Source organism: Nomascus leucogenys, chromosome 5, assembly GCF_006542625.1.
Source record: "Nomascus leucogenys isolate Asia chromosome 5, Asia_NLE_v1, whole genome shotgun sequence".
NCBI classification, from domain to species: Eukaryota; Metazoa; Chordata; class Mammalia; order Primates; family Hylobatidae; genus Nomascus; species Nomascus leucogenys.
Window position 1 is genome coordinate 15,630,420 of NC_044385.1, and position 13,351 is coordinate 15,643,770.

Sequence of the window (13,351 nt, forward strand, 5' to 3'; positions counted from 1 at the left end):
TTTTGGAGGTGAGGGGAGTATTTCCAGTGGAAATGATGTTTGGATTGAGTCTTGAATGGTGAGTAAGAAGAATGTCAAGTGAAGAAAAGTGGAAGACATTCCAGGCAGAGGGAGCAGGATTGGTGCCATGAACGGTGGTGGAGTGTGCTTCCCTAGACCTTTGTGAGTCAGGGGATTTGCGAGAGAAGAGTCTGGAGGAAGCTTGGGATGACATCACTGAGGAATGTAAAGGAGAAGATGGGCGAGTAGATGGAAAGACAGAAGATAGACATTCATATAAGTTTAAAGACAGAGACAGAATCAGAAAGGTCTAAGGCTGGAGTCTTGTGAAACACTCATGCTGTAAGGAGAGGCCAGAGGAGGAGCCATGCCGGACACCCAGAGTGAAAGACCAGAAAGCAATCTCACCTGGAAAGGAGATGCTACAGTAGTGGAGGAGTAGAGGGCCCCAGACAAGAAGTGAGTGGCCACAGGTGTCACATAGCAGACAGCTCCGGCAGTAGGAGGCCTGGAAGATAGTTGAATTTGGCAACAAGACCTTGAGTGGAGCAATAGCGTGGCAGAAAGTTGGATGCAGATTGAGGATTAAATCGTAATTAAGGAAACAGGAATGAGAGAGAAGGATGATGACTTGAGGAATAGGTACTGTCCCCACTGACAGGCTGTGGGGGAGTGAAATGGTCATGGCGTCTGTCTGTGCAGAAGGCCCTGTCCATTTGCAAGGACCACTGGCCCTTCCGCCCATTGACTCTGTCTCTCTCCAGTTTTTAAAACTGAAGGTATATTTTATGTACAGTAAGATTTACTTTTTTTAAATGTGCATTTCTGAGAGTTTTGAGAAGTGAATATGGTGTTACCATTGCCACAATCAGTGTAGAATAGCTTTGTGACCTCAGAACGTTCTCTCATGCCTCCTGTGTAGTTGGCCTTTTGCTGTCCCTTCCAGCCCTTGGCAGCCACGGCTCTGTTTTCTGTCCTTGTGGCACCTGCTGAGTATGAGAGCAGTACACATATGATCATTCTATGTTGTCGTGTATTAGAACTAGTGATTTGATTTTCTTAATCTGGGGCTCTCAATCTTACCATAAAAGGTACTTTTATGTATTTACTCTTGTACTCCCTACAATAATTTGAAACTCTTTTGGATCTTGTTATGGGGCTCATCAAATACCAAATATAGAATTGAGTATTTTTGCAAGTAACTTTTTGAAATGTGTTATAAGAAGGAAGCTTTTGTCTTATGACTGTTGTATTTTTGTGTGCTTTCTGAATATTTTTCTTAATGCACTTGGCTTATGATGCATTTGGCCTATTGAGGGAAAAACGAAAGTTATTGTCAGGATAGTTAACTAACTGCAACTGAGAATATTCCAAACTGATTTAGTTTTACGTTTAAAAATGCATTTTCCATTGGATCTACTGCCATGGGTCCAGTAATCACTAATGCAGCTTAATATAGTGACAGTGTACTTAGTTTAGCAGTCTGAAGTAGACAATTAACTTTTAGTCTATGTTTTCATTGAATATCTTTTTTTTTTTTTTCGCCTGCTTCTGGATCAGCTCTTCTTAAACCCAGATCTTTGTTTATGTATGCTTAATGTCACTGGAGCTTTTTGTGTTTGTAATAGTGACCTTGGCCATTATCAGTACACAATACAGCCATCCATCGCTTAAGAACAGAGATATGTTCTGAGAAATGCATCCTTAGGCAATTTCATCATTGTGCAAATGCCATAGAGTGTACTTACAGAAATCTAGATGGGATAGCCTGTACATGTGGGCTCTGTGGTATTGCATATTACTCCTAGGCTACAAACCTGCACAGCATGTTACTGTACTGAATACTGTAGGCAGTTGTAACACAATGGTAAGTATTTTTGTATCTAAACATAGAAAAGGTATAGTAAAAATACTGTATGAAAGATCAAAAGTGGTACACCTGTGTAGGGCACTTACCATGAATGGAGCTTGCAGGACTGACTAAAAGCTGCTCTGCGTGAGTCAGTGATTGAGTAGTGAGTTAATGTAGGACATTATGCTACTGCAGACTTTATAAACACTTTACATTAGGCAACACTACATTTATTTTAAAAATTTACTTAATAATTAACCTTAGCTTACGGTAACTTTTCTACTTTATAACTTTATTTTTTTAACTTTTTTAATCTTTTGTGATAACACTTAGCTTAATGCACACATTGTACAATTGTACAAAAATGCTTTCTTTATATCTGTTATTTCTCATTCTGTAAGCTTTTTTCTACTTAAAAGAATTTACTTTTCTGAACTTTTTTTGGTTTTGAGTAATATGTTGGATTCCCATGTAATGACATCTGTAATATCACTAGACAATAGTAGTTTTTCAGCCTCATGATAATCTCATGGGATCACCATTGGTATATGTGCTGCGTCACTGACCAAAGCAGCATTATGCAGCATAAAGGATTTATTGCGCACTAAAACAGGCTAGTTTCCTTTTGTGCAAGTCTAGTACTATACCATGTCAATAATTCACCTTTCATCTTTTTTTTTGAGACGGAGTCTCGCTCTGTCGCCCAGGCTGGAGTGCAGTGGCGTGATCTCGGCTCACTGCAAGCTCCACCTCCTGGGTTCACGCCATTCTCCTGCCTCAGCCTCCCGAGTAGCTGGGACTACAGGCACCTGCCACCACGCCCGGCCAATTTTTTTTGTATTTTTAGTAGAGCCGGGATTTCACTGTGTTAGCCAGGATGGTCTCGATCTCCTAACCTCGTGATCCGCCCGCCTCGGCCTCCCAAAGTGCTGGGATTACAGGCGTGAGCCACCGTGCCTGGCCCCCCACCTTTCATCTTTTAAAATAGTTTACTTGCTGCTTCTACCCCTGACTCTAAAGGGAAATAATGTCAGTACTAATCCCATTTGGTTGCAAACAGCAAATAGGTAAATGATTTGCCTTTTCAAGGTCTAGCCAGTATTCATTAGTGGCTTTGGATAGTGTGTGTTCTGAGTGATTCAGCTGCTGTTTTCCTTTGCTGATCTCATTCCGTTTTCTACTTTCTCAGCAACATTTCTTATTCCTTCAGAAATCATCGTGGCAAGCATTGGCATAACCAAAAGCCTTTGGAATACCTATAGGTTTCCTTCAAGTTTGCAGATGTTCCCTGTATTATGTTTCGTTTTAGCCAAAACCTTAAGTCAGGGTGAAAAAAAAATCGATTTTTTGAGGATACACCTCGGAGAAAACGGACCTGGCAGCAGTTAATTAAGAAATAAATGAATAACACCTGGAGGTTTGCGTTTACCACCTGCTCACATGAATTATTGGTGTGATGGGGCTGCTAAAAATAGATAAATTTTTAAGCTGCATTAATAAGCATTTGGGTAATTGCTCCCACTATTTTGTGTGGGTTGGACCACATCTTGAATGTTGTGTTAAGTTCGGGTCATTTCAGAGGAAACATTTAAAAAGTTTGAAAGTTGAAATGAGATACTTCGGCTGCTTTTAACAGAGCTCACAGACAAGAAACCAGCAGTCTAGAGGGAGTTGCTCACGGAGCAGTAAGCTTCATGTCATTCGAAGGGTTCAGAATAGAGTATTTGCTTTGTAAGTAGTGGCTATTTTCTGGAATGTTCTCCCCATGTTCCCATGGCTGAAACAATGCCCACACATAGTGATTGCACGTATGAGGAACAGACGAATGACCATCTCTTAGGAAAGATGTCCTGGAGGGATCTGTGTGTTAGATGGACAGTATGGCCTCAGGTGCCACCCTTTCCGTGTAGATGGACCGGTGATTTTATGTGAAAGAAATGATAGCTGATGACATTTTAAACCAAGTTAGAGGATTTGTGGATAAAATTTGACTTTAGAAACTAACTGACCTTTTATGTATTTTCTGTTGCTAAATTGTGCTCTAGACTTTATGAACATTATAAGCTTTATAAACATTATGCTGTTTTAGCGACGCTGTAATGCAAAGGCGATCTTTGCTACACCACTGATCACCAAGATTAATCTGGCTGGCTTGTGTGGCTACTTAGGTCACCTCTGGTGCCCTCATTGAGTCAAAGATGATGACTTTTCCCAGATGGAGGGAAACTTTTTCAATATTGATTCTACAAGTAGCCATGTTCCTCTTTTGACAGTTTCTAAGAATGACAGTACCTCTTTCTGATGATGCTATTCACATGAACACAAAATAATAATTTTGGGTTAGGGAGGCTTTTGCTGTTCATGAACTAGTGAAAAGCAGAATGAGAGGAGGAAGTAATCGAAAATGAGATGTAGGCATGCATCCGAACTGGAAACCAGAAGTTTTGATCAAACAAATACAAGGAAATCGTTGTGTATGAGCTGTGTGGTATTTCTTCAGAGATTCGATACACAAACTAAGAGATATCCATCCTGCTCTTTGTTCCTTTTTCATTCTTTTGATGCCACCCTCTCTCTTCCATTATAGAGCACCAAAACTACTTTGGAATAGATGAAAACCTTGGTCCAGTGGCAGTCAGCATCCGGAGAGAGAAGGTGGAAGATGCCAAGGAGAAAGAAGGATCCCAGTTCAACTACAGGGTGGCTTTCAGGACAAGTGAGGTAATGGGGCTGCTTGCCACTGTTGCTGGGCTAAAGTCTAAACCTCCTTTGATGTTACTGCTTGAGTTTGTTTTAGATAGGGTACTGGATTTTTTTTTTAGTGTTAATGATTGCACCATTTAAGATAATTAAAAAGGGCATTGCAGTATTTTATTCCAAATGAAAAATTTGGAAACATGCCATGGATATTAAGCGGCTATATTAGTCCATTCTCACACTACTATAAAGAACCACCTGAGACTGGGTAATTTATGAAGAAAAGGTTTAATTGACTCGCAGTTCCGTAGGCTTAACAAGAAACCTGACTGGGAGGCCTCAAGAAACTTACAATCATGACGGAAGGTGAAGAGGAAGCAAGCACATCTTACCATGGTGGAGCAGGACAGAGAGAGAGTAAAGGGGGAAGGGCCACACGCTTTTAAACCATCAGATCTTGTGAGAAATCACTCACTGTCATGAGAATAGCAAGGAGAAAATTCACCTCTGTGATCCAATCACCCCCTACGAGGCCTCTTCTCCAATTTGACATGAGATTTGGGCAGGGACACAAATCTAACCCATATCAATTTGCCCCTGGCCCCTCCCAAATTTCATTTCCTTCTCACATTGCAACAATTATCCCTTCTCAGCGGTCCCCTAGTCTTAACTCACTCCAGCATTAACTCAGAAGTCCACAGAACAAAGTCTCATCTGAGACAAAGCAAGTCCCTTCCGTTGATGAGCCTGTAAAATCAAAAACAAGTTAGTTACTTCCAAGATGCAGTGGGGGTACAGGGATGGGTAAATGTCCCTGTTCCAAATGGGAGAAATTGGCCAAAACGAAGGGGCTGCAGGACCCATGCAAGTCCGAAACCCAGCAGGACAGTCATTACTGCCCACGCTTTGTTACATTGAGGACCCAGGTTAGATTCTTGATTGTCTTACTTTTAGTGGAAAGTGAGATTCTTGTATAAATTATACAACATGTATAGCTAAATAGGTAGATATTGATTTATATAAAGAATTAAGTCTGAAGCTGGCCATAGTGGCACATGCCTATAGTCCCAGCTACTCAGGAGGCTGGGGTGGGAGGATGGCTTGAGCTCCGGAGTTGAGGCTGTAGGGCAGTATGGTTACACCTGTGAATAGGCCCTGCATTCCAGCCTGGGCAATATAGCAAGACCCTATTTCTTAAAAAAGAAAAGAATTAGATCTGTCCAGCACTTTAGGTTTTATCCTTTTAGCTCATTTTAATTAGAGGGATATATATTTGGCAGATATTCCAGAATATGTATTTTGGTTAACTTCTTCTAGATCAGAGAAAACACAGAGCCCTTTTCTAGTTTCCGGCTGCATGAACATGTGTACTCCTGTTCATCTTATCTGGTATGTAGGTGTCCCAGTGACCTAGGCTCTATTCTAGGCATATGCAAGATAAAGCCCCTCTCCTAAAGTGACGTATTTTAAGTTATAGACCTATGCTGTTCAGTTCAGTAGCCACTAGCCGCAGGTGGCTACGTAAATTAAATTTAAATACTTAATTTAAGTGTTAAATTTAAAATAACCAAACAAAATTAGAAATGCTTTTCCTTAGTGACATTAGTGATTTCGAGTGTTCAATAGTTGATGTGGCTAGGCGCTCCTGTATTAGTATAGATAGAGAACATTGTCCTCATTGCAGATACTTCTGTTGGCCGGTGTTACGGAATATTATGCAAACCTTAGGTATCCTTATGACTGCCATCAACCCAGCTCGTGTTGTTAGTAGTCTAAGGACTCTTACCAGAGTCAGAGAGAGGCTGGATTAGAACCAGGTCTCTTGATTTATGGTTCTGGGGTTTTCTCTCTCATCATATTAGATCTTAGGCATGTGCTCCAAATACTGATTGCATGTTTCTGTGGTGAATTTGAGGACACCTAAAAAATCATGAGACAAAATTTAGTGGCAATTTTCTCAGCCCTGAATCACACTGCCCATAGATACCACTGGCTGCTGCTCCCCTGTTCAGCCTCGGTAATGGTCATTATGGAAAATTAAATCTAAGATAAGAAAGGGAGTGGAAGAAAAGAAGATGGAGAGATAGGAGAAAGGGAGGATGGAAGAAGAGTGATCATGGTCAGGTCCAGGATCATCATGTCTGGTTTCCTCTCTGTGTGAACCTTCTCATGTGGGTTCAGAGTTGTAGGAATGTCCTAATTTTCATAGCATTGCTCTGCCTTGCTTCTCCTCATTCTTAGGCATACATCTGCTCATTTCCATTCCGCCTGGCTTGTTCCTGATCTTTGTATACTGTTACTGTTTAAAGACTCCTTGAGTGTTGATTTTGTTTCCTTAAATGGAACACTGTAGCCCCTTTCACTACACTCAGAAAGAGCCTTGCTTCTCTTTTTGCTGTCTTAAGGCAGCCAAACAGTGAGGCTGTGAGTAGGTAATTGAGAATCAATATTAACCGAAGTCTTATGTTTTGTCACTGCAGCTTACAACACTGAGAGGAGCAATTTTAGAAGATGCTATACCCTCGACTGCTAGGCATGGTACCGCACGAGGACTACCTCTCAAAGAAGTTTTGGAATACGTCATTCCAGAGCTGAGCATTCAGTGTCTGCGACAGGCTTCCAACTCACCCAAGGTCTCAGAGCAGCTGCTCAAGCTTGATGAACAAGGGGTGTGTATAATGTGAGATTGTATGTTTGTGTGTGAATTTGTGTCTGTTTCTAAAAGTTTTGGAGTTTTCCCATCCGTCTTTCTTGTAAGATCATTTATTTTAAATGCCTCAGAACATTTTCTCTTTAGTTTTTCCCAAAGATGTTTTTATACTAGTTTGGAAACATGATGCCATTATAGTGTAACACACCTCCTGCTGTGTTGTGATTTTTTTTTTGTTATTACCAAGGTTTTGGTGTGTCCCAGCTTGGAAGAGTGCTTCTGATTGCATGATTAATAGAAGTCAATAGTAGTTTTTTTGCAGGGTTTAAAAATCTCTTATGGCCCTTTCCCTGAACCAACATTTATTCCTGTCTACCATGTGGAAGGCATCATGCTGACAGATGGGTGTGAACAGCAAGCGTTAGTAGGAAGATTGAAGCTGACCAAGACCTAGTCCCTGGCCTATGGGGACAGTAAGACTAAGATCAGAAAGGCCTCTCCAAGGCAGAATCTGGTCAGAGATCTTGGAGCGGTGTAAATGGAGTGAGTACCTTGGGGAAAGAAGAAATAACATCTGGCTGGGCAACTCTCCTGAAGAGGTGGCATTTTACCTAGGCCTTTGGACTTGGATAGAATTCTAAGAGGGAGACATGAGTAGTTGCTGTTTTAGGAACTATGACTAGTTTCTTTACAAAGAGAAGAGAGGTGGTGAGGTGGGGTGGGGTAGGGGAAGTAAGTTGAGACTAGAACGAATGAGACCTGGAATGCTAGGCCAAGGAGATTGCCCTTGATTCAGGAGGCAGTGGGCAGCCATCAAAAGTTTTCCATTAGGTTGTGACATGATCAGAGCTGTATTTTAGGAAGATTATTCTGATAGAAGGGAATTGTACAGGCTGATGAAGATAGAGACTGATGGCTATGTGGAGATCAATTATGTGATTATTGACATTGTCCAGGAGAGAATTAATGATGAACAAGATTGAGATGGTGGTTCAGAATATGGAAAAAAGGTCTTTAAGTTTCAGGTGCAAAATAACTCATAGAGGAAACTGAGCAGTACATGCTCAAGTGCATGCAGTTTATTTTAAATGAGTGGATTTGTTTGTAAAGCCATGATTTTAAAAAGACAGTGACAATGTATATTTTCAGAATTTCCCAAGTAGGATTCTTCTGCATGTTTTAGAGGGAATATGAGGTATTTCTTGGTTGACCAAATAATACTGTGGTTAAAGTCGAATATTTGACACCTCAGATGGCTAGAATTCTAAGAGTGATGAAACTAATTGGCCTAACAAGTTAGCACTGCATTATTAGCAAAAAGAAGCAGATATTGTAACACTCAGAATAAATAATCTTGAGATCTGTCTGTCTCAGGAATGAAAGCTGACATATTAAAAAAAAAGCCATACTCTAAACTTGAGCAGGTGACTTCTAAAATTGTGTAATACACAGAATAGGTTTACCATTATGACTGGTAAAGTATGTGGAATATATGAAACGTTCATGAAACATATATATGAACAATATAGGAAGTGTTCATGAAACAGTTGATGAAAACGTGTTATGGTGGGATAGAGTATACATTGGGGTGGGTTGAAAGTGCTCAAAGTTCGGGCAGGCTTAATGAGAAGAGTAGCGTTCGTTTGCATTTTGTAAGAGAGTTGGTGAAAAGAACTTGCCACCCATGTGGTAGGTAGTTCTTGATCCCTTTGTAGGATATGTCAGTTCTCCCTCTAAAATATATCACTGTACTACAGAGCAGGTGCCTGGTGGGTGAGGCATTCATTTGGTCCCCCGAGGCTGCTCTAGAAAGTTTTACAGATGGTTCATGTTCCCCAGAAGCCCTCAGGGCTCTGCCGCTGCCACCATCTAGGGCTTCTTTTACCGAGCAGTGAAAAGAGACATCATGGCAGCTACAAGTTGACTGATGTAACCATCAGTCTCTATCCTCATCAGCCTGTTTTAGGCATCAGTGAATGTGGCTACCTTTCTTCTACTAGAAGAATCTTCCTAAAATACAGCTCTGATCTGCCATATCCTAATGGAAAACTTTCGATGGCCCCCTATTGTCTTCTGAATCAAGTGCAAGCTCCTTTTGAATGTCTTTGTAGTCAGATAGATCTAGAAGCTGTCCCAGGCAGTTCTAAAAACCAGGCATTTTAAGTATTTTTACTGAACACCTATTTACAGTCTGATGTCAATGAATGAATTTAGCAAATGGGATTCTGCTTTGATGAAACCACTGCATTTCATATCTCTAGTAGTAGTTCATGGGCTTTTCTTCAGATTTTATATTTGTTTGACTTTGGTATACTTTCTTAATGATGTTCAACCTTAAGCACAATGTGCCATTTTAACTCCCTAAAACTCTTAATGGTCTCAGATTCCCATTGTACATGAGGAAAACATGCTGTTTATGTTCATCTTTAAAAGACATTGGGCAGCTTTTTTAACATCCCAGTTTCTAAGGAATCCTTACAAATCGCCACTAACCTGTTAGGGTGGTGGAGAGTTTATTCCAAGCGGTGCTGTTTTTTTATTCATTTTCCTAATAGTAAATCTTCCCAGGAAGGGATAGGGCAATTTTGTTATTGTTCTAAGGGTTTGTTAATCTTGAAATTGTATTTAAAATACAACCTAATTATGGGCCAGGCGTGGTAGCTCATGCCAGTAATCCCAGCACTTTGGGAGGCCAAGGTAGGTGGATCATTTGAGGTCAGGAGTTCAAGACCAGCCTGGCCAGCATGGTGAAAACCCATCTCTACTAAGTATACAAAAATTAGCCGGGTGTGGTGGTGGACACCTGTAACCTCAGCTACTAGGGAGGCTGAGGCAGGAGAATCGCTTGAACCGGGAGGCAGAGGTTGCAGTGAGCCAACGTCACGCCACTGCACTCCAGCCTGGGCGACAGAGTGAGACTCTGTCTCAAAAAAATATGTGTGTGTGTATGTGTGTGTGTGTATGTGTGTGTGTGTGTGTGTGTGTGTGTGTGTGTGTGTGTGTAACCTGCTTACATATATTGTTAGTTTCCGCTGTTTTGTAGTTTGCAGTCCATCCTGGTTTGTCATGTAGCCACTGAGTATATGTCCTCTGTACAAGAGTTTTCAGAAGTAGGAGATACTGTGGATGTTTAGATCATTCCTTCTGTTCCTTCAGTTTGGTTAGATGTTTTGAGAAGGAAGACTCGAACACTGTGGAGAATTTTCAGGAAAGTAATTATTAAACAAGACATTTTGCTACTTTATCTACATAATTTCACCTCTCCAGTTCTAAAATCCCATTTTTCCTTTTTAAAAAGACTATCCCAATGTATTTAATAGGTAAACTCATAAAATTATAGAGGTTGACTGTAAACAAAGTGTTATTTAGATGAATTATGACAGCTCACTGTCTTAGAATATTATGAAATCCTTAACAGAGTTATTCATTGGTTCTTAAGGTCAACTGCCCCGTTCCCCTCTTGTCCTCTCACCCCAGATATATATGTTTACTCAAATATCAGATTTGTTTCAACTGAAGTCAAGCAGGTCTAAATAAATGAGACTACATGCTTAGAACAAGTAAGCCGAGTCAGGAGAATGAAGGGGAAGGGATTTATTGCACACTCAGGTATATGCTCGAGACAGTTCTGAGGCTTTGTTTTTTTCTCACCTTCATTTGAATGTAAATTTTCTTGTCAATAATAACAAAGCTTCTGGCCTTGGAAATAGAGCAGCCAGTTTTTATCCTGTTTCAGAAAGAAAATGGGACGTGGGTTGGATCCTCTGCTGTCTGGGCAGTATGTATATATGTCCAGCTGTCAGCACTGAAGCCATAGGGAATTTTGACAAGTGGATATTTTTAGTTTGCAGCAGTGCTTATGTCCAAATGCAAGCCTAGTTCTATCCCAGGACTGTGGGACTGGCACAGCTCTTATCAGACCAGTTAAATAAAGGTTGCTGCAATAAACTTAAATATTAGGCTTAGCTTGAGGTTTAATGAAGCTTGGTCTGAGAGAATGAGGAATATTAGTGTATGGAATCTGGAGTCCCTCCTTTACTTTATATTATGATGGAGCTGAAGAAGTATGTTGCTAGCTTTCTGACATACCCCGGGAGTATTTAGTAGTTGATACCACATTTCAGTTGTTTTCCAGGTTTCTGAAAGAGACTCTGGTGAGAGATATCTTTACGGAACATTTCATTCTGTTTCATTATTCATTTCATTATTGTTTTACTGGAATCAGCCCTTGTCGTAAACAAGCCACAGTTCTTTACTGTGAATCACTGGAGATATTTCTGCCTCCTAAGTTTCACCTGGCAAACTGATCAAAAGTAGGCATGACTGGCAAATACCTGTGAGTGTAAACTTGTGCCATGCCATGTTTGTAGCAAGGTGTTTTCTTTGGAGCCAGAGTATGGCAGCTGTCCTAAGACATCTGAGGGCCTTGAAATCTGCTTTAGTCACATCCACTGATTCCCATGGGCCCAGGAGCTTCTTAGATGGAAATGCAAATCCTGCTCTAGATCCTGTTAGGATCTAGACACAGGCTGGTGTGTCCGATGGCTGGGAAGAGAGGGGTGTGAAGTTGACAGTACAACAGTCAGCAGTGAGGTCTCATGAAATTTCAGTTGTCCAGTTGTTTGGCCTTTGCCTGAATGAGAGTTCACAAGAAATAGCAAGCCCAGAAGGCTCTCCGAGTCAGAGAGGAAGTGTGCCAGGCTGGTGATGGCTCTGCTTGACATACCACACACACCCTCGGCTCCCAAACAGCTCTACTCCAGGACTCCTCATTTAAGAGCTGGATGGGAGAAGAGGAAGGGGTTTCCTCTTGCAGATGCCAGAGCAGACTGAAGCAAGCTGTATTTGTGTCCTGGGGCATTGGAGACAAAGATGGCCTTCAGATGACATGGCACATGGCACTGGCAGTGGTCTCAGGTGAGCAGCAGGTAAAGGAGCAGAGGATGGGCAAACAGGGACAGCAGCCACCAGGGCAGAGTGACCTCTGAGGATGAGGATGATAGTGCAGCAATTCTGCTGGGTGCAGAGGAAGCAGTGGGCACTGAGATGCACAGGCATTGGAGTGAGTTAGTATTCTGCGGTATTAATGGTGGACTCTAATTACAGCCAAGGCCAAATAACTGGGGAGCTGAAATCCTCTTCTCACAGCGAAAGAGAAGTCAACTAACATCGTTGTCCATGATGGGAAGTGTTCATTTTCAGGCCACGTTTTAGTATTCATATAGATTCCAACAATCACAGATGTCACCAACATCTGTGTAATAATTGGTAATCATAATAGTTTCTCTAAGGCACTTTCAGATCCTGAAATGTCTTCTGAGTCACTCAGGAGCAAATAATGTTTACAATAAAATGAGGTTAGGCATTTTTATTGTACTTAATATTTTTTTGAATATGATTGTCTATTCTCGATAAATGTGGTATCTCATTGATTTGGATAATTGAGTTGATCAGAAACATTGATTCCTCAATCTCTGGGTGAATAGAAATTTTTCTTCTTGACCCTACTAGAGTAGTAGCTCAATAAATTCATAATGTTAGGTATTGAGTAGTGTATGCACACCATCTCATATCCCGACACTCAAGGTACAGATCATTTTGCTCGCTATGCAATTGGGGATCTCCTGGCCTTGACAGGGTCCCGAGGCCCATGAACTGCAATGCCATAGCATCCATTGGTATAGGTAGCTGGTTCAGTCAGATTGTAAACAGGTGATATTTCCTTTTATAGTCTTCTCATAGCACTTAGTCAGGATCGGAATACATTCAGAATATATGGGTAGTTGACTCTACCTGCTCAACTCTAAGTTTATCCAGCATGCGGTAAATGTTTCCTGATGTCTGCTGAGGTCACCCAGGCAGATGTTGCATGCCTTTCTTGCATAGTATGTTGTCATTAGGTAATAATATGGATGAGACTGCTGTCATCACTTTGCTGCTCAAGGGAAATAAGTATCATTTTGCCTTATTTTACTAAGATAGTCAGCTATGAATTTTGATTAAAGGTTCTGTTTTACAGTTTGATAATAAAAGTGAACAGTGTTGTGGATTGATGTCTTTAGGGAATTGGCGATGTCTGATAATCTGTCAGCCTTTCAGGCTCAGATTGCTGGTAGTAAGATTAAGAGCTCTCATTGCATGAGTGAGAAGTA

At 41.0% G+C, this 13,351-nt stretch overlaps 1 protein-coding gene across 5 annotated transcripts in view; it reads left to right on the forward strand.

Annotated features, from left to right (window-relative positions):
* Nucleotides 1-13,351, forward strand: part of SIPA1L2 (signal induced proliferation associated 1 like 2) — a 238,632-nt gene that overhangs the window by 137,382 nt on the left and 87,899 nt on the right. For all 5 annotated transcript variants that reach the window (XM_012506652.2, XM_030812675.1, XM_030812673.1 and 2 more), the window contains 2 exons: nucleotides 4,440-4,573; nucleotides 7,030-7,218. In XM_012506652.2, coding sequence (XP_012362106.2) covers nucleotides 4,440-4,573; nucleotides 7,030-7,218 — 323 coding nt within the window. The remainder of the gene's footprint in view (nucleotides 1-4,439; nucleotides 4,574-7,029; nucleotides 7,219-13,351) is intronic.